The 22,507-nt window shown below is 35.9% G+C and overlaps 1 protein-coding gene across 1 annotated transcript in view; it reads right to left on the bottom strand.

The window, feature by feature from the left end:
* PCDH15 (protocadherin related 15) overlaps positions 1 to 22,507 on the bottom strand; it is a 1,060,244-nt gene that overhangs the window by 233,286 nt on the left and 804,451 nt on the right. Inside the window, exons 19-20 of the mRNA XM_059881970.1 lie at positions 13,988 to 14,293; positions 10,185 to 10,409 (exon numbers count right to left, since the gene is read on the bottom strand). Of these exons, the coding sequence (XP_059737953.1) occupies positions 10,185 to 10,409; positions 13,988 to 14,293 (531 nt within the window). The remainder of the gene's footprint in view (positions 1 to 10,184; positions 10,410 to 13,987; positions 14,294 to 22,507) is intronic.

The raw sequence follows: 22,507 nt of genomic DNA, 5'->3' as shown, positions 1-22,507 counted from the left end.
CCTTAGCAATTTTATCAAGACCTATAACAGTTTGCTGTCTGTGATTATAATTTTTGTTGTTCTGAACAAAAAAAATTCTTTTCATGTTTTTAAAGAATATTCTGAATGTTACCATGGTTCTCAGCTGGAACGAAGCCTTGATCTTCTTAGAAAAAAAAAATAGTCGTATGAGTTAGCATAATTAGCTCCCATGTATCAAGCAACTGAAACTGCACCTGAATGTACAGCTATCTAAGAGGAAGAAAATATGTTTATTTATTTTCTAAATTCAAGTTAAAATAATCACAGAAGCCATTTCTGCTTTGGCAGACCACAGAGTAGATTTTAAGCAACCTTTTCTAATGAGTATAACAGGAACATAGGAAATTGCTGGTGAACTTACAAATTAATGGCAGGTTCTCTTTTTAAAGACAAGAGAGATGATATAATTTTTGATGTCTGGAATCATGGGTTAAAAATTATTCTAGATAAGAGGCTTTGCCTTGATAGAAGAGTACTAACCAGTGATACTTCCATCATCTTTGTTAAATGATGATAATACAGAGAATGCCAGTCCTCATCTCAAACTCTTATGCACACTCTGTAACGAGATCAGGTGGTGAGGTGGTGTGTGCTAGTGGGTGGAATGGCTTCTGTTACTCCTCCCTTACTGTCTAGCATTAGCACTAGAACCGTCGGCTACCTTGCCTCTGAAATCCTTTAAGGCCTATGAACCTGATGCCTCCTCTTCCTTGGCAGAGGACACAGTTGATTTTTTTCCTTTGTCTGTTGCTAGTTATGTTTCCCAGTACCAGACACACTCTGTTGTTCCTGTTGCTGTTTCTTACATTATATGCCTTCTGCATTTTCTGCCCCCTTGGTTTCTTTGTTTGTTTTTTTTTTCTGACTCCTCTCCCTTCTCTTTTGATTCTGTCACATAAGGTCAAAAAGACCCCATCTCCAATCAAACACATCTTTCCTTTTCTATTTTGCATGGAGTTCTCTTAAACACAAATCACAAACTTATCTCAACAATTTTTGGCAAGGTTGGGAGGGTGGGGATAAAAACCTGTACTGGAAGTTTCTTTGTTAGCTGCCTAAAATTGTTTTGCTTTTCTTTTGTTTTTAAGTTTGAAGCTTTTCTAGAATCTTGGGTGATAGTATTATTCCCAATATAAGGTAATCAATGCTACACTTGCCACAAGAAGCAAAGTGTACACTATAGTTCTCAGTATCACAAATATTGATGGAGCTCCCCTGTATGGCAACCCACTCCAGTACTCTTGCCTGGAAAATTCTATGGATGGAGGAGCCTGGTAGGCTACAGTCCATGGGACTGCAAAGAGTCCGACACGACTGAGAGACTTCACTTTCACTTTCCCCTGTATTAGGTAGTACATTAGATGCTGGAGATATGGTTACCACCAAGAAAGATAAAGTGCCTGCTGGTACTGAGCTTACAATTTAGTATGGAAAGCAAATAAATAAATATTATCAAGTGTGATGAATGCTATGAAGGAGGAAGTATAAGGATGTGATGGGAAAACATATGAAGGAGTTTAAGTTTCACATAGGATGTATCCCTGTTATCTGAGCAACTGCCTTATTACTTATGCATGTTGGCTGGTAAAACAGTTTTTCAAGATTAATGGTTAAATTAGAAGAGACTAACACTGTGCAGTGTTGATAAGCCACTAATTTAATATAAAATTCTACTCCCATCTAATTTCTCTGAGCTGGAATGATAATGTAGGGGGAGGCAGTTGATAAGTTTCTTGAATTTTTTCCAAGTCATGATGCTGTGGTCAATTGGGAGTTGTTCAGTCGCTGAGTTGTGTCCGACTCTTTGTGACCCCATGAACTACAGCATGCCAGGCTTCCCTGTGTTTCACTATCTCCCAGAGTTAGTTCAAACTCATATCCACTGAGTCAATGCCATCCAACCATCTCATCCTCTGTTGTCCCCTTCTCCTCCTGCCCTCAATCTTTCCCAGCATCAGGGTCTTTTCCATCCAGGGTCTCTGCATATAGTGGCCAAAGTATAAGCATGTATATTCAGTATTCTTGCCTTGAGAACCTCATGAAGAGTATGAAAAGGCAAAAAGATATAACACTAAAAGATGAACTTCCTAGGTCTGTAGGTGTCCCATATGCCACTGGGGAGGACTGAAGAAGTAGCTTCAGAAGGCATGAAGAGGCTGAGCCAAAGCAGAAACGACACCCAGGTGTGGATGTGTTTGGTGGTGAAAGTAAAGTCCGATGCTGTAAAGAACAATACTGCGTTGAAACCTGGAATGTTAGGTCCATGAATCAAGGTAAACTGGATGTGATCAAACAGGAGACAGTAAGAGTGAACACTGACATTTTAGGAATCAGTGAACTAAAATGGACGGGAATGGGTGAATTTGATTCAGATGACCATTATGTCTACTACTATGAGCAAGGATTCCTTAGAAGAAGTGGAGTAGCCCTCATGGTCAACAAAAAACTCCAAAATGCGGTACTTGGGTACAATCTCAAAAACGACAGAATGATCTCAGTTCATTTCCAAGGCAAACCAATTGGGAGAATATGTGTCTATTCTGAGCTTGAATCTATGAGAAGATTCTAATCATATCACCCTATCTCAGACTTTCTAAAAACTGTATCATAATTATATATATGTATGTGTGTGTGTATGGTTTTTTTTTCCACTGTATATTAGACATTATGCTAACTGTGTTAAATTTATCATTTCAATTAGTTTGTCTAAAAGATCATGTTAGCTATTATTATTATTTCTAATTTATAATAAGGAGCTGAAGCTTAGAGAAATTAAGTTGTTCATAATTATCCAGCTAATAAAAGATAGACCTAATATTTAATTCTAGTATGCCAGATCCTGAGCTTCCCTGGTGGTTCAGATGGTAAAGAATTTGCCTGCAATGCAAGAGACCCAGGTTTGATCCCCTGGGTTGGGAAGATCCCCTGGAGGAGGGGATGGCAACCCACTCCAGTATTCTTGCCTGGGGAATCCCATGGATAGAGAAGCACAAAGAGTCAGACATGACTGAGTGACTAACAGTTCCTCACATTTTTCTTCTCACATCAGATTCTAAAGGCATCATTCTGATACTTGGAGGTGAGAAAAAGGGGAAGTGGCAAAGTCATCAGAAAAGTATATATAAAATGACTTGAGTAGGATTTTCATTAAATTTCCACACATAAAATTTTAAACATCTCTTTCCAAAAATATTTTACAGTTTTAAGAACTCTTCTAACTAGTTATTATACTTTTATCTTGGCAATCTGGCAAGCTTCTAAACATAGCATAATTCAAATCTATCTCCCTGAAGATAATTTTAAAAATTTATTTATAAAGACTTCTTTTTTTTTTTTTGTAAAAAAGAGAGTTGTAGCAGTTTTTTTTTCTTTTCTTTTTTTATTTTTTAACTTTACAATATTGTATTGGTTTTGCCATATATCAACACTGTATACTTTAAACAACAACTTTTTCAGTATTTAACCCCACAAATAGTAGTTTTCACTAAAACCTAATAAAGTTTTTCCTAAATTGTACTCTTTAGAAAATTAGTTCTATCAGAAACTTTACAAATTAAAAGAAATGCCATGATAGATTGTGGAAAATTACATTTTATTTTCTTGATATTCACAACATACACTAGTATATTAATATTCAAGGCTCCTATACAAAGGCCTACAGTACAGAAATATTTATTTTTATACATACTGGTGTTTCCCAAACTAATTTGTCCATGTTAATCTTTGTATAGGAGACACCCAGACACTCCTTAAGACACCATCTTGAGGGACTCAGATCAGATCAGATCAGTCACTCAGTCGTGTCTGACTCTTTGTGACCCCATGAATCGCAGCACGCCAGGCCTCCCTGTCTATCACCAACTCCCAGAGTTCACTGAGACTCACGTCCATCGAGTCAGCGATGCCATCCAGCCATCTCATCCTCTGTCGTCCCCTTCTCCTCTTGCCCCCAATCCCTCCAAGCATCAGGGTCTTTTCCAATGAGTCAACTCTTCGCATGAGGTGGCCAAAGTACTGGAGTTTCAGCTTTAGCATCATTCCCTCCAAAGAAATCCCAGGGCTGATCTCCTTCAGAATGGACTGGTTGGATCTCCTTGCAGTCCAAGGGACTCTCAAGAGTCTTCTCCAACACCACACTTCAAAAGCATCAATTCTTCGGCGCTCAGCCTTCTTCACAGTCCAACTCTCACATCCATACATGACCACAGGAAAAACCATAGCCTTGACTAGACGAACCTTTGTTGGCAAAGTAATGTGTCTGCTTTTGAATATGCTCTCTAGGTTGGTCATAACTTTCCTTCCAAGGAGTAAGCGTCTTTTAATTTCATGGCTGCAGTCACCATCTGTAGTGATTTTGGAGCCCAGAAAAATAAAGTCTGACACTGTTTCCACTATTTCCCCATCTATTTCCAATGAAGTGGTGGGACCGGATGCCATGATCTTTGTTTTCTGAATGTTGAACTTCAAGCCAACTTTTTCACTCTCCTCTTTCACTTTCATCAAGAGGCTTTTGAGTTCCTCTTCACTTTCTGCCATAAGGCTGGTGTCATCTGCATATCTGAGGTTATTGATATTTCTCCCAGCAATCTTGATTCCAGCTTGTGTTTCTTCCAGCCCAGCGTTTCTCATGATGTACTCTGCATAGAAGTTAAATAAACAGGGTGACAATATACAGCCTTGAAGAACTCCTTTTCCTATTTGGAACCAGTCTGTTGCTCCATGTCCAGTTCTAACTATTGCTTCCTGACCTGCATACAAATTTCTCAAGAGACAGATCAGGTGGTCTGGTATTCCCAACTCTTTCAGAATTTTCCACAGTTTATTGTGATCCACACAGTCAAAGGCTTTGGCATAGTCAATAAAGCAGAAATAGATGTTTCTCTAGAACTCTCTTGCTTTTTCCATGATCCAACGGATGTTGGCAATTTGATTTCTGGTTCCTCTGCCTTTTCTAAAACCAGCTTGAACATCAGGAAGTTCACAGCTCACATATTGCTGAAGCCTGGCTTGAAGAATTTTGAGTATTCCTTTACTAACGTGTGAGATGAGTGCAATTGTGCAATAGTTTGAGCATTCTTTGGCATTGCCTTTCTTTGGGATTGGAATGAAAACTGACCTTTTCCAGTCCTGTGGCCACTGCTGAGTTTTCCAAATTTGCTGGCATATTGAGTGTAGTACTTTCTGCTCTATAAAATAGATCATGAAAGACCGTGAAGACATCATTATATTGAAGGCACAGATTATTAGTGTTTGGAGTACTATATGACTTGGGTGAATTTAAATTTTCAGAGTATTAATATGTACTGAGGATTTCACATATCAAGAGCGTCCCTGCCCCCAGTATGTACCAGCCAATTCATCAGGATAGAGATAGCAGCTGATAGTCACGATGGAATTGGAAAATGGTGACATTGCTTAGCAGTAACTAGTATAGACAAGGCTTATCAGCATTTGTTACCCACATTGGGAGACTCATGGCAATAGCAAGCCTGGTCTCATTTGCCTTGGCAGCCAGGGAAGAATGTGATAAGCTGCTGCTGCTGCTAAGTCACTTCAGTCATGTCCGACTCTGTGCGACCCCACAGACGGAAGCCTGCCAGGCTCCCCTGTCCCTGGGATTCTCCAGGCAAGAACACTGGAGTGGGTTGCCATTTCCTTCTCCAATGCATGAAAGTGAAGTTGCTCAGTCATGTGCAACTCTTAGCGACCCCATGGACTGTAGCCTACCAGGATCCTCCGTCCATGGGTTTTTCCAGGCAAGAGTACTGGAGTGGGGTGCCATTGCCTTCTCTCAATGGAGCCTAGTTACCTTCAAAAGAACTACATCTTGCACTGAAGGGTAAAATTACTCAATTGTGTATATAAGTAAAGCATTTTGTCGGGAGTCCCAGAAATCAGTGGGTGACTTTTGGGAATCCATGAGAGAGACTCATAGGTATATGAATTATTACTACTTAAGATACTATTTTTGTCTCTAGGCTTGTATAATTTTTGTTTCCTCTGGTTTTGTTTTTTAGTAAAAATATATTACATCTTAGTTTTAGATTTGTACAACAGCAGAATAGGCAGATAGTTTAAGAAATTATCTGATTCAGCCCCATGACACACCCTCTTTGGTGTATTTATATTCTTTAAACATGGAGGTGCATATATATTAGAAAGAATATACTATAAAAATCTGATAGTACAGAATAGAATAGAGAGTAACATTTGAAGGTCATGGTCCTTAAATGGGTATTTTATCCAGGCTAACCAATCTCAAGAGGAACAGTAGAAGGTCATAAAAAATAATGACCAATAAGGAGGCAAGAAGAAGGATAAATTAGAAGCATGGAATTAACAGATAAACACCACTGTACATAAAACAGATAAACAACAAGGATTTACTGTATAGCATAGGGACTATATTTGGTATCTTATAATAATCTATAATGAATTTAGAAATTATCATTTAGAAAAATTATATATATATAATTGCAACCCAAAATTAACAATGCTGCAAATCAACTATGTGCTGTGCTGTGCTTAGCTGTGTCTGATTGTGCGACATCCTGGACTGTAGCCTGCCAGGCTCCTCTGTCCATGGAATTTCCCAGACAAGAATACTGGAGTAGGTTCCATTTCCTACTCCAGGGTAGGAAGTAGGGATCGCCCCAAGCCAGCATCTCTTGCATCTCCTTCATTGGCAGGCAGATTCCTTACCCCTGAGCCACCTGTCAGTCGGTTCAGTTGCTCATTCATATCCTACTCTTTGCAACTCCATGGACTGCAGCATGCCAGGCTTCCTTGTCCACCACCATCTCCTGGAGCTTGCTCAAATTCATGTCCATTGAATCAGTGATGCCATCCAACCACTTCATCCTCTATCGTCCCCTTCTCCTCCTGTCTTCAATCTTTCCCAGCATCAGGGTCTTTTTCAATGAGTCATTTATTCACATCAGGTGGCCAAAGTACTGGAGCTTCAGCTTCAGCATCAGTCCTTCCAATGAATATTCAGGACTGATTTCCTTTAGGGTTGACTGGTTTGATCTCCCTGAAGTCCAAGGGACTCTCAAGAGTCTTCTTTGACACCACAGTTCAACACTACAATTCAATTCTTCAGCGCTCAGTTTTCTCTATAGTGCAATTCTCACATCTGTACATAACTACTGGAAAAACCATAGCTTTGACTAGACAGACCTTTTTCAGCAAAGTAATGTCTCTGCTTTCTAATATGCTGTTTAGTTGGTCATAGATTTTCTTCCAAGGAGCAAGCATCTTTTAATTTCATGGCTGAAGTCACCGTCTGCAGTGATTTTGGAGCCCAAGAAAACAAAGTCTGTCTCCTATATTATTTTGAGATAGGAACATTTCTTTCCTTCTCAGAGGAAGAAATCACTCTGAAACATGAACATGTTAGCTTTATATTCCAAGACTCACTGAATTTCCTAATAACTTCAGCTCTTGTAGATGGTCATTCTTGTCTGGTCCTTCCATCTATCCCTGCCTACTCCCATACCTGTACCATCTTTTATATGCAAACACACCGGGGGTGAATACAGTTTCTTCCCTTCATAGAAGAATCTCCTTCACTCTCTCTTCTACTTGTGTGCAAGACATTCTATCTAAAACTACAATCAGCAAATGACTTAAGTCATCTGTTTATCCTGGACAAGTTCTTTAAATTTCTTTTAATGCTATCCAGAATTGTATATACATTTAAGTATTTCAACCTTTCTGGCTTGTATTCAGCTTTTTGCTTACTATAGAAAACAGATTTTTTATTTCCATGTATTTTCTATATTATATTATTATAACTCAGTTTGTAAGGGCATGTTTTTCTCTGGATTTTATGTTTATAACTATTTAGAATTTTATTCCTATTTTTCAGAGATTTACCCATATCCTATAATTCACTATGGTCACAGGTTCAATTTTTATTCAATATATATACAACCAAAAGACCTTGTTTCAGCAATATTCTGCAAAGCCTTTGTAACAAATATACATATTGTTCAAATGATCATGATTAGTTTTGTTTTGGATCCTTGAAATTTGACACTAAGAAAGCTCTTTGCAGGTGTCTATGTTAAAATTCAATTTTCCTTCTATTGTGAAAATATTTTTCCTTTGAAATAAATTTTTATTTTTTTCCATTATCACTCCAATCTTAAATGAATTTGATGGATTAGATATTAAATACTGAATCTTTCTTTTTTCCCGTTTCTTTACAAAAGAAATTATGTCTTTGCTCATTTTCAGAGATGACTTCAACATGGTTTCCCCATGGTAACTATTTTGTGTAGAAATATCTCTTGGCAAATACCATGCAATTATGTTATCAACTAAATAGCTTGTCAGTACTGCAAGCAAACAGACCAATAGCAGAAAATTTGCAAGCTTGGGAAAGATTTACATTTGTAGGGAAATGAGAAATATACTTCACTCTTCTCTTCAAAACAAACAAGTATGATACTTCTATAGGTCCCAATGGTATACAATACAGTTTTACAATTCTCTTTGTGATAATCTGATCCTGAGTGATTAGGTGAAAAGAAAGCACATGTCAGTCTGAATTTGGAGAAATGTTCAGTAAACTTGATCATGTTTAAATAACCTTGAATAAGAAAACAAAGTGTCACTGAAAAATGTCTAGAATTAAATATTGTTTTGTTTTCAATGTACAATTATCCAGAAGGAACTCTGTATAAGTAAGGAAATGTTGACCAATGAAATTGTTTGACTTCTCTAAATTAGAGAGCAACTGAGGCAATAAAAATTATATCAATACTCTTCTGTTTCTGAAGAAAGAAGAGCCCATCAATGAACAACAATTCCCACCTTCTGATTTTGACTTCTGGAGTGAATTCCATGTATTAAAATAAAGGGGTGGTCAGAGAATGTGGAAGACATTTTAAGAGATGTGAGTCCCTAATAGAGAATGAGGCTTATTGAGTGCACATCCTGCTTGTTCAGATGATAGTTTTGGACTCATTTTGATACCAAAGACTTCTATCAAAAAAAAAAATGCAAGTGAATATATCTAAGCTGAAATTACAGCAACCAAGCTAGAGTTTATAATGGATTATAACTCTCCATTATCAACCACATCTAACTTGAGAGAGAAGGCACCAGAGAAAATAAGTGAATATCATAATTTCAAATATGTACATTTTTCCCCTGACCAAAAAAAGATACATAACATGTTTATAAAAGCACTTTTTTATGTCATCAAAGATATAAAGGTCATTTGAAGTCATTTTTAAACACTAACACCTTTAGTAAAGCAATTTGAGGATCATTTGTGTGTATATTTGTAACTGAAGTACATTTTTCAACGTCTGATACACAAACTGTGTAAGAATCATCTATGTACATTTCCAATATACTGATGCCTCAGATGCTCTTCTGAGAAAGGTGTTCTTCTGGGAAGGAGCAGAGGGACATGAAATTTTACTATTTAGTTCAGATGACCTTTATATACACTAATATTTGAGAAATAATAAATCTTTCCTCATGTCTTATTTTAAACCCATACTTTAGAAATCACAAGAAACCCTAAAGGTTGAGGATGATGTACCCTTCCAGGCAATCAGTTGGTGCAGGGTATTTGATTAAATTAGATGGTAAACCTAGGGAGTCTAAGAGAGTTCCCAAGGTCATAGAACTTGAAAAGTGTTGAGCCATAAATTAACGCCAGTTCCATCTTATTCCAAAGCTTATTTCACTGCAGAGTCTTGGGTTCCAAACTAAGCTAAACAAACTAGCTCTGAGAGCCTTAGAACTCTTACTCTTTTTATTTATTATTTAAAACTGAAGAGTTTGGATGAAGTTATTATCTCTGGTGCAATGGAATTTGGACTATTGTGTAGTCTAGAGAAATTATGACTTGATTGAAGTCCCAGGGCTAATGGTGGACCTAGGGAGCAACAGTATTTGAGCTCTTATTTAGTGATTCTTTCAAATTTATCTTTTATAAATGGTTAAATAATTCAGTTATTTCTCAAGTCTTTGTTAACACTTTCTATTTTAAAATTTATATTCTGGTTTTGGTACCATTTATAATTATGGATTGCTGCCCCCAAATATTATACAACAGTATGGATTAAAAAAATACAAAACAAAACAGAAACTACAGGTAGAGAAAACAAAGTAGGCAGCCGGAAGTCATCTACATCCCTTACCTTCACTATCACTGTGACAGTAGCAATGCCCGGTGGCATTGTTCCATAAATATCAAAGGCCTCCACTAGAAAAGTGATACTTGCTTCCTGGTCTGGAAACGACTCATAGTCCAAACTTCTTAAAAGGGAAAGTTCTCCCGTAAATGGATGTAGTGCAAAAAAGTGCTTCACTTCTGGACTTCTTATCCGATAAGACACATTTGCTCCGAGGTCAACATCTTTGGCCTGTAACACGTTAAGAAGAAGAATGGTTATATCACTGCCATTTTCAAAATAAAGAAATGCAAGACTGATGAAGGTCATGTGTCAGGACCTAGAACAACATGGAATGAATGATGATCAAAAGTTATGTTTCAGGGATAAGTAGTTTTTAAAGTAATTTACCAGATAGAGGGAGAGGGAGAGAAAGAAAGAGATCAAGTCAAATACCGAGACTCAAGAGATTTTGTCATTGTTGGTCTTGTTACTGTATCTATTTTATCTGAAATATCACTGATGAACGAAATCATACCACAGTAAAGAAATATTGTCATCCCTTATATGTGAAATCTAAAAAGAAATGATACAAATGAACTTACAAAACAGAAAGAGACTCACAAACTTAGAAAGTGAACTTACGGTTGCCATGGGGAAGGGGAAGTTAGGGACTTTGGGAAGGTCAAGTGCACACTGTTGTATTTAATATGGATAACCAATGAAGACCTGTTGTATAGCACATGCAGCTCTGCTCAGTTATGTGCCCAGCCTGGATGGGAGGGGGTTTAGGGGAGGGTGGATACATGTATATTTATGGCTGAGTCCTTTTGCTGTTCACCTGAAACTGAACATCTGAATCACAGCATTGTTAATCAGCTATATCCCAATACAAAATAAAAAGTTTAAATTAAAAAAAAATTAAAATAAAAAAGAGCAAAAAGTAAATATTGTTGTAAATGATTGTTTATTATTCTCTGTTAATTGTATAACAATGAAAAATAATATCCTAAATATTCACAAGATGAATAAAGACAAAACACCTACCCTCCAGATAGGAGGTTCTCAAAGAAAATGCCAAAATAAAAGAGAAATGTGTATGGACCTAGAGATTGTCATGCTGAGGGAAGTGAGTTAGAGAAAGACAAATATCATATACTTCTTATATGTGGAATTTTTTAAAGAACAGTGCAAATGAGCTTATTTACAAAATAGAAATAGAATCATGGATATAGCAAACAAACTTATAGTTGTTACCAGTTGGCAAAGGATGGGAAGGGGTAAATTGGGAGATTGGGGTTGACATATATACACTACTATATATAAAATAAATAACTAATAAAGACCTGTTGTATAGCACTGGGAATTCTTCTCAATATCTGTAATCACCTACACGGGAAAAGAATCAGAGAAGGAGTTGGATATATGTGTATGTATAACTGATTCACTTTACTGTATAGCAGAAACTAATACGACATTGTAAATCAACTATATTCCAATATTTTTTTAAGTTCTCATTTCCAAAAAATAATTGCCCAGTTATTAAAACTAAACACACACACACATATACACACAAAGAGAGAACAAACAGACAAAAACAACGGAAAAAGCAGGTTTCAATGGAAACTTTATAGATGATTATTTCACTCAGGAGACATCAGATATTCCTACACTGGTAGGAAATGGAATGGAGCAAAGACAGAGTGGGGAAGGTCAGGTTTTGCTAGAATGCATATGCAGTACAGCAAACACCTAAGTGAACTTCAGCCTTGTCCTCCTCCAAACAATTATCAACATCACAATGGGAAAGATACTGTTAAAGCACAGCTTTTATGATGTCACCTTCCTACCTAAAAACTCTTCTTTTCCATTTCACTTTGGATCAACTCCAATCTTCTTAACATGGTGCAGACACATGTATTTTCCAAGCCCTTACTCTTTCCTCTCCTCCAGGATTTTGAGCAGGTTTTTCCACTGCCTTGAATATTCTTTTTCCCCCTTGAACAACTCTTATTTGTTCCTCAGTTCACAACTTAGAAATAAGCTTTCCCAAGAAAACATTCTCGGAGAAGGCAATGGCAACCCACTCTAGTACTCTTGCCTGGAAAATCCCATAGATGGAGGAGCTTGGTGGGCTGCAGTCCACGGGGTCACTAAGAGTCGGGCACGACTGAGAGACTTCACTTTCACTTTTCACTTTCATGCATTGGAGAAGGAAATGACAACCCACTCAAATATTCTTGGCCTGGAGAATTCCAGGGACGGGGAGCCTGATGGGCTGTCATCTATGGGGTCGCACAGAGTCGGACACGACTGAAGTGACTTAGCAGCAGCAGCAGTATGCTTGCTACACTAGACTGAAAATTTGATGAAGGCAAGAAGTCTTGTTGATGTTTGAATCCTTGGCCTCTAGCAGAGGACTTGGCATTCAGTAAGCTTGTTGAATGAATGAATAGAGGAATACATGGAAAAATAACAGCCTTCTCCCTGGTCAGCATCTGCCTTTTATAGGTTTAGTAATGTTGTAATGTTTCTTCCCAGATGGCATTAGTGGTAGAGAACCCACCTGCCAATGTGGGAGGCATAAGAAATGCAGGTTCAATCCCTGGGTCAGCAAGATCCTCTGGAGGAGGAAATGGCAACCCACTCCAGTATTTTGCCTGGAGAATCCCATGGACTGCAGAGCCTGGCAGGCTACAGTCCATGGGGTCGCAAAGAGTCAGACACGACTGAGACTGAACTGAACTGAACTAAACAAACATATATCAAATTGAGTCACGGAAAAACACAAGCTTTGAAATTCATGCTAACACAATTCAAGTTGTAGATTGCAGGTTGAGAAAGAGTTATATTTTTAAAATATACTTCATAGAACACCTATGTCAGAATTAAAGGGTTGGTGCTTAAATGGAGACTTCTAGGCCAATCTAACTTACTGAATCTGAATATCCAGAGTTTCTGGTAATAATTGGAGAACTAAAAGACAGAAGCTTAGATATAAAGACACTAATAAAAAGGAGAAACAGACTTCTGGAAGTATGCCAGTTATGTATAGAAAGTGAACAAATATTACAAAATAGTAAGTATAGCGATCTATTTCTGTAAGATACAGGGTGATTCTATACATTTGTATAGGTGTATGCATGTATATCGGCTTCCTAGGTGGCTCAGTGGTAAAGAAAATATCTGTCAATAAAGAGACAAGGGTTCAATCCCTGGTTTGGGAGGAATTCCTGGAGAAGGAAATAGCAACCTAGTCCAATATTCTTGTGTGAGAAATCTCATGAATAGAGGAGCCTGGCAGGCTATAGTCCATGGGGTCACAAAAAGTCAGACATGACTTAGTGACTAAGCAGCAACAATACATGTGTATATATGTACATTCCTGGATACATGTATATTCAGACAGTGTGTAAATAGTTATTTGACATTTGTGTGAGCAGAAACATAAATGTAACATAATACACATAAAAATTTAATACTGAGGAACTTTGGAGGTACAAGGTGAGGAATTATTATGTATTGCCAATTGTTATAATAAATATTTGACATTCATTACTTTTGTGAATTGATAATAAGTCTATTAAGAAGTGTTATTCAATTTCTTACAATGGCAACTTTTCTCCCTTCTCTCTCTAAAATAAGCTTGTTAGATAAAACAGAGTATGTAATATTTGAGAAATACATATATTAAAATTTACTTATCATTCATTTGAAATTTAACTGCATGTGTGTGTGTGTGTGTGTGTGCATTTTACTGAAGTCTGGCAGACCCATACAAATACCAATTTTTATACAGAATTCATGAAACAATTGCTTCTTTCACACACCTCTATTTGAAGGAAAGTGGTCCCAGCTGGCAGGTTCTCCTCAACAACGACAGTATATGTTGAATTGGTGAACACAGGACTATTATCATCAATATCCAAAACCTTGATGGCCAGAGTAAGAGTTGAATGACGAGGATGTACTGCTCCATCAGTTGCCACAACAACAAGTTCATAGTAGTCCCGGACTTCTCTGTTAAGCTTCACGGCCGTGTAAATGCTTCCATTGGATGTGATGCGAAAAAGATTGTTGAAGTTACCCAAGCTGTAGTGCACTTGGCCATTTATTCCAGCATCAGGATCTACTGCCTAAACAAAATTAAAAACAGAGGAATTCACATAGTACTCTCTGTTATAATTTTTTAGAAGGGACAGTTAAAGACCTATGGCATATTTCTAACCAAATATTGTTTTTTCTTTAGAGAGAAAAGTAAAAAGATAATGATAATGTGGTACAAAAGTCTAGAACATGAAAAGAAATTTATAATAGTTTAATGCTACTCTTAATTCTAAATGAGCATAAAATTATTTTGTATCAGTAGCAATAACAATATTATATTATGACAGAAAGTTCACATTACATAAATACTGAATTTTCCTGTATTATCATTTATTTAATAGATTTTTAACTCTAAAATTTAAAAAAGTTTTAAACATAATTGAGTGATAGCTTTTGATTGTATATTTTTTAATTCAAGCTATATATTATATACCTATAATACATATAGAAGCACCATATATAGATAGATATAGATTACTGCATTTAATTTTCCTAACGTTCTTATAAATAAATATCATTGGTTCCATTCTACAAATGAGAAAACTGTGGCTTATAATTTGCTTAGAGTTATGGAAAATCCCATGGACGGAGGAGCCTGGTAGGCTGCAGTCCATGGGGTCGCTAGGAGACGGACACGACTGAGCGACTTCACTTTGACTTTTCACTTTCATGCATTGGAGGAGGAAATGGCAACCCACTCCAGTGTTCTTGCCTGGAGAATCCCATGGACAGAGGAGCCTGGTGGGCTGCCGTCTATGGGGTCGCACAGAGTCGGATACGACGGAAGCGACTTAGCAGCAGCAGCAGCATACAAGAAATAACAATCTGTGCCTCAATTCTTAGTATAATGCCTACATAAAATTACTTAATAAATATTTGAGGGATTAATTCATGTTAGAATAAATTAATGCAAGCAACTGAGGTTTAAAACTAGACATACTCCAAACCCCAAACAGAAGTGAAAGTTTAGTAACTGTAAAGCAACTGCAAAGGGCTCTTAAATATTAGAATACAACCTCTAAATGATAGTAGAATTGTTGATGCAATAATAAGCCTTTTGCAATTGAAATTTTAAGTCATATTAAATAACTTTGCATTAAATAAAATAAGTAAATTTTGAGTGGCTATTCTTCAAAGGAGTGTTATGAGAATTAATATAATCTAAAACTCAATTAATTGAAATAGAAATTATGACATCTCATTATCAAATACTGTGCATTTTGTACTACATAGCTCTATCTCATTGTTCCTCACACAAATTGGAATAAATCTTGGAAACCATAAAATGTTATATAACTATGCACCAAATGGCTGGTAAGGAAAGGAAGGAAAACAAGAGACTTGGCTGCATTATGAGCGAGGGACACAAAAATCAATTAATATTCATAAAGCCTAGGATGGAATATGATGTATTTTGAACAGAATATAAGCAGATGTACATCCACCTTTACAAACACTGGGGAAGCAAGTGGGGTGGGTTTGCTGAACACTTTTGCCTTGTTTGAAATGATAAAGCCCAGGATGTGAAAGTCAAATTTATAACTGTGCACCCTATGAATGCCAGACTTTCCAGCAGGATTTGTCCCTCTGATTCATCAAAACACAAATGTCCCTGGGAGGGTATTACTTCTGAAGTTTGAAGCCTGAGAAAAGATGAGGAACTGCAGGAATGTCTGAAGAGGACAAAAATACTGTAAAATAGTCAAAGAGCTTACATACACATATTTTCTTCTACTTTTATATCTTTCCTAGAATTTGTCTTACAAATTACTGATCAATTAGTCAAGCTGGTCATCTTAGTGAATACAAATAAACAACAATATTGTCAACTCCCCCACAAAAGAACAACCCAACAAAAAATACTCTATTTTGTCTTAAATCAGTGCTTAATTAAATAGAAAAATAAAACCTGGTAACATCAGTAGGCCTTAGTTCATTAAATCAACAGTATTAAACATTTAAGTGACTTTTCTTCCATGGGGGTTTTTATGTAATTTAAATGATTCTCACTCAAGGTGTGTTTTTGTCTATCCCAATATTTGGAAGATTTATTCTGATAGAATGATTCAATTTGCTTAATGTGGCTGTGTATGTATATGTGTGGAGGGACAGGGGATGTTAAGTACGTACTGTTACAGCTACTGAACTGATATCTCTGCTAGGACTTACACATCTAAGTTTATTATTTTATAGCTCTATAAAACAGAAGTTCAACAAGTGTCTCATCTGGCTAAAATCAAGGTATGCATAGGGCTGTGTTCCTTTCTGGAGGTTATAGGCAAAGATACATTTCTTTGCACATTCCAGTTATTGACAGAATACAGTTCCTTGAGGTTGTAGGACTGAGATCCCCACTTCCTTTTTACTTGTCATGCAAGGACTATTCCCAATTTCTAAGACCACCCACAAACCTTGGATCTTGGCTCATGGTACACTTTTTCCATCTTCAAAGCTAGCAACTGTGGGTTAAGTTCCCCTCACACTTTCTGAATTTCTCCTTCTATTTTATCTCTCTGGTCCACCCTGCTACCATCTTTGTTCACTGTTCAACAGTTTTGATGACTACAGTGGGTCCACCTGGATATCTAGGATAATCCTCCCATCTCAAGTTCCTAAACCTCATTACATCTGCAAAATTTCTTTTGCTATGTAAGGTAACATATTCACACATGGGATGTGTTGGGAATCATAATTCTGTCTGCTCTAGAATCAAAAATTTAACATGTCCTTAACTAAACACTTGCCCAAATCTTTTTCATCTCTAATTCCCTTATATCAGTAAATGATTCTTCCACTGACCCAATAGATTACATAAAAACAAAGAGGATATTCCAGAGATCTCCTCCTATGTTCTGTGCTTCATTTATTCAATAATTTCAGAAAAGCATATTTAATATGATGTATGAGTCTCAGATTCAAGTTACAATGGTGTATTAGATAACAAGTCCAAGATATCATGGAATTTACAGAGAAAATTACTATTCTATTTGTAATATGCTGTTTACACCTTTATACAGTATCTCAATCCTAACTTCTTTGCTTCAAATTATCATCAACTGTGGCTTAGATTACTAGATTACTTGTTAATTATTTTCTTTTTCTGTTATTTCATTTCAGAGAGGTCTTCTATAAAAGATAAATGACATTATTTCTCTTAATATCCTTTAATGATTTCAACTGTGTTCAGCAGCATTCAAACAGTTAACATCGTCAAGACGTCATCTACTGAATGCTACTTTCACTATGTTCTGGAATAATGCAAATCTCTCCAACCCCCAAATTTCTCTAAAGCTTCTGCCTAGTGGGGACTTCTGCTATTATTTGCCAGGCTAATGCCTGCTCATCTTTCAAAAGTCAATTTAAACATCACTTTATCAAAGCAGTCTTCTCTGAATCACCTTATATCATATTTGATACTTTTAAATTCTATATTTATTTCTAGGATACACATATGAATTGCATTTATTAACATATATAAATAAAGATATTACTGTTGTTGTTCATTGTTCAGTCAGTCATGTCCGACTCTTTGCAACCCCATGGACTGCAGCACACCAGGCTTCCCTGTCCTTCACTATCTCCCAGAGTTTGCTCAAAGTCATGTCCATTGAATCAATGATACTATCCAGACATCTCTGTTGCTCCCTTCTCCTCCTGTCTTCAATCTTTCCCAGCATCACAGTCTTGTCCAATGAGTTGGCTCTTTGCATCAAGTGGCCAAAGTATTGGAACTTCAGCTTCGGCATCAGTCCTTCCAATGAATATTCATGATTGACTTCCTCTAGGATTGACTGGTTTGATCTCCTTGCTATCCAAATGATTTTCACGAGTTTTCTCCAACATCACAGTTCAAAAGCATCTATTCTTTGACTCTTAGTCTTCTTTATGGTCCAACTCTCACATCCACACATGACTACTGAAAAAACCATAGCTTTGACTATACAGACTTTTGTTGGAAAAGTGATTTCTCTAATTTTTAATACACTGTCTAGGTTTGTGATAGCTTTTCTTCCAAGGAGCAAGTGTTTTTGAATGTTGTAGCTGCAGTCACCAACTGCAGTGATTTTGGAGCCCAAGAAAAAGAAGTCTGTCACTGTTTCCATTTTTTCCCCATCTATTTGCCATGAAGTGACAGGACTAGATGCCATGATCTTTGGTTTTTGAATGTTGAGTTTTAAGTCAGCTTAATGAAGATGATATTATGCTACTTATTAATACATAGCTATATAATTCTTAAAATATATATTTAATCATTATGCATCTGTTGCTTGGTTCTACTTTGATTTATATCTCTTCCATTATCAACCTCTGTGCTTTTAATTAAGAATCCCAAACCAAAGACTGTAGAATTATCAAAATTTCATCTGGGACTCTGATTACCTTGGTAGAACTACTGAATCCAGGTCTAAACTGGAAAGAATCATTTTTAAAAATTACAAAGTAGTATTTTGCTATGACTTAAATGAGTATGATGATAAGTAAATGGCTTTGTATTTTTAATATTTTGTAGAATGACAAAGAGGGCCTATGTAGTTTAAGACAGAGAATGACCTTGATATATAGAACGATTGCTACATTGTAGAATTTTTTATTACTTTCAGTGTTTCCACTATACATATTTCTGATATCATTAACTTTGGTGTGTTCCCGCTAAGTATCAGGTAATACCTATAAAACTACAAAATAAAAGATGTGAAATCGAATAGCAATTTTGAATCTCTTTTCCTACCATTACACATGTCAGAGATAAAATTCACAAATGTGGCACAGATCATCAATTACAATATGAATAAAATATATGATAGTTATTGCATAATTCTCTGTAATCTAGTTGCAAAGCCATTGGTCTGTTCCACTGAATAAAATATATAAAAATTTAAGTGAATTGTCATTGCCATAGATAATATAAGCCAATAACTAGTATCAGAATCATGCAAATATGTACCTACATTGGTAACAAATGACTTGGAAAAGACCTCACATTTGATTATTCAACTCATATTTGAAAACCACTGGGCTAGCAGATTGTTAAAGGAAATTTGCTTTAACAAGAGACTGAGATTAAAAAAAAAAAAAAAAAAGTTAATTTCAGAATGAACCACCTACAGTGCTTGCATCATGTTGGTATTTCCCAAGCCAGTGCATTAACCATATATTCCCTTGTGAATTTTCCAATGTTCAGAGAACTGTTGCATTGAAAGATCCTTTTTTATTAAGGATCGTGGAATAGTAGCTTAATGTCTCCAGGCTTCAACTTGCCAAGAGGAAAGACATTTTAGTAAAAAAAATCGTCTTTTCTCTGCTCCCTTATTCACTCATGAGTGATGAATTTGATAGAAAGAATTGGGTAAACACACTGACTTCTTTTAACATAACATCTGATGTTTATAAGGATGTCATATGAGTTACTTGTTTTGCTCTTATGAGCTCTTTCCCTAAGAATAAGACCTACAATTTCAGTTCTGTCTGAGGCTGTGTAGTTAAATTTAATTGTGGGGGTAGCATTTACTAACCTATTTGGTTCTCATTACTAAACCTCTTCCCCCTCAATATGAGAATTCTATCTGCCAGAATTTCATGTCTCTCTCTGAATTATTTTGAACCTGGGAAAGGTGTAGGATGTTATCTATTGATACTTCCAAATCCCAGGAAATATCAACACCACAGTTTCCAAACAAATTTAATCATAGATTTTTTTCATTGTTATTTGTTTAGAAAAATACTTACTAACATCTTGAGGGACATATAGTTTATTAAATACTGTTGTAATTCACTGAGTAACACTGGGAATAAGGCCTCTTTTTAATAATCTGTCCATGATATTTTCACATAATATTTCCACTTTATACTGTTTGTTCCCCATGATCGATCACTTGAAAATAACCATCTTAAATTTATAGAACTAGAGGTTCCCACTTTCTACCATGTTGGGGTCCTTAATAGAGTCCACAATAAAACAATAAATGGCAAATAAAAGATAATAAAACAAATATGCTTTCAAGAGGTTCAAAGAGAGATTTTTTAATGGCTTAAATTGATACAGAAGGCCATGGATGGAGAAGAAAATATTGAATTTTTGTTATGGCTTTGGTAAACTAACTCTAGGTGCTACATTTCATGGAATGTTAGCTTGATGCCAGGATTTTTCTAAGGGAAAAAGTGAGGAGAGATGGAGAGAGCAAGGGAGGTCTTTGTTGAAATAAATAAATTAGGGAAATTGGGATTAAAGAAAAATTTTTAAGTTTTCATTACTTCTGAACTTTTCATGTGCCATTAATATTTCAATGAGGAAGGCAAAGTTCTCAAGAGGAGTAATGTATGTACCAGATTTAAAAATCCCAAGTAACAGAAATCTTTTCAACGTGTTGACTGAACTACAGAAAGAAGGCCAGACTCGTATGCATGAGTTAATTTCAACCTACATTTTCAGTCTTCTCTTACTATTTACTGTCCTGTATAAACTTTCTTCTCAAGTCTAATCAATTTTCTACATTTCCTTAAGACTCAGAATACACTTTTTGACATTTCCTTCAAGACTTGCCATGATGATTCTTTATTCACTTCTGAAATTCCAATCCTTAATCCAGTCTTCAAATTCCAACCCCAGTTCAATGTCTCCCATGAAAATGTCTAGTATTTAGAGATAGATCATTTTGTACATCAGAATTCTAGGCTTGACAAATACTTCTTCACATTACTTATTATTTACACCTATTCCCCACAACCGTAACTCCTTTGAGAAGAGAAGCACATCTCATAACTCTTTATTGAATTTTTCAAATTTGCAGAAATCCTTATCTTATAGTGGGATAATTTGTCGAGAGAAAATATCTAACACATATTCAATAAGGATACTAAAAATAAATATTAGATGAAGCATTTTTATTAATAGGACTTTATAATTTCATCAGCTTGTGTATAAAATGTTAATAATAACATTCAAAGTCAAGCACACATACACACACATTCTGACCCACATTTACAACTTAACTCACTGAAGGACTAGTTTCTATAAAAAGAAGTATATTTTATGCTCATGATATAGAAGACCAACAGTCAATAAGAAAATGCTCTAAAAAATTTAAAGTAACTGAGTAACACATCTAATAGAGGTAAAGGAACTTGAACACTTATAAAATGCAGAATTATTTGCTTCCTTTTCTGACTCCTAATTAATTGAGAAGCATAAATAAGGTCATGGAAGTTAAATAATATGGATGGCTAAGCTAAGTAGTTTCATTTATTTACTATTATAGATGAGTATGTAGATGTTAGAAAAGGTAACCAAACATAAAATTCCCTATTATCAGCAATATTGTCAAGAAGTCTGCATTGATGTTTAAATCTAACCAAGGAACTCAATGTGTGATGCTATAATGAAACCATTCATCTTCCTAGAAATCAATTAAAAGTTAATTAAAATTGTTAACAAGAAATATCACACATCTCTCTTCATCTTGTACTACATCAAAGCAATAAACAGTAATAGCTGCAACTTTTTAATCATCTCTCCATGGTTAACACATTTTGTAATATACACCTTCCTATGGGACCTGATTTGCGGCTACTTATCTGTGCATGCATATTGCTGGGACATCGGCTGATTGTCTGTAGTCGAATAAAGATTTCACTGGACAAAACTGTGAACGTATGCTAGGAAAACTTTTGAATAGCCTTAATCACTGAAGTCAAAGTTGAGTCAGCCAGTTAACATTGCAGTCAGCCAAATAATTGCTTAATAAGGACAACACATCATGCACAAGGGCTTTTATTGACTATACTATTTTATAGTACATCATTTTAAAAGGAAGCTGGAAAATATATTTCTTACACATTATATCTACGCCTTTTGCTACCTAATTATATTTTAGAGAAGTCTATTATATATGCTTTCTAATCGATAAAGGTGGAAACCCATTACTGGGATACCTACACCAAGAATTACAAATTCTGTAGAGATGTAAAAGCATGCCTTTATGGGTAGAATATACTGGGACAAGACCTTAAAGGAGAGCATGAGGCCTGCCCTCCTTCCATTGAAAACTCCCTGCGTAGATTACTTATGCATTTTCAATGATTCATTCTTATTTAAAATGTTTTATATTCATACCCATTTGGATTATTTAGATAAATGATTTCTGTTTATTTTCATAAAATTCAGGTCTATATAAAGAACTTTGAGGACAAACAGAAAATATAGCTATGAGAAAGGTGTGAACTGCCATGTAGCACCTTATCAGCCC

Source organism: Bos taurus, chromosome 26 (assembly GCF_002263795.3).
Source record: "Bos taurus isolate L1 Dominette 01449 registration number 42190680 breed Hereford chromosome 26, ARS-UCD2.0, whole genome shotgun sequence".
Taxonomy (NCBI): Eukaryota; Metazoa; Chordata; class Mammalia; order Artiodactyla; family Bovidae; genus Bos; species Bos taurus.
This window is presented reverse-complemented; position numbering and strand designations above follow the sequence as displayed.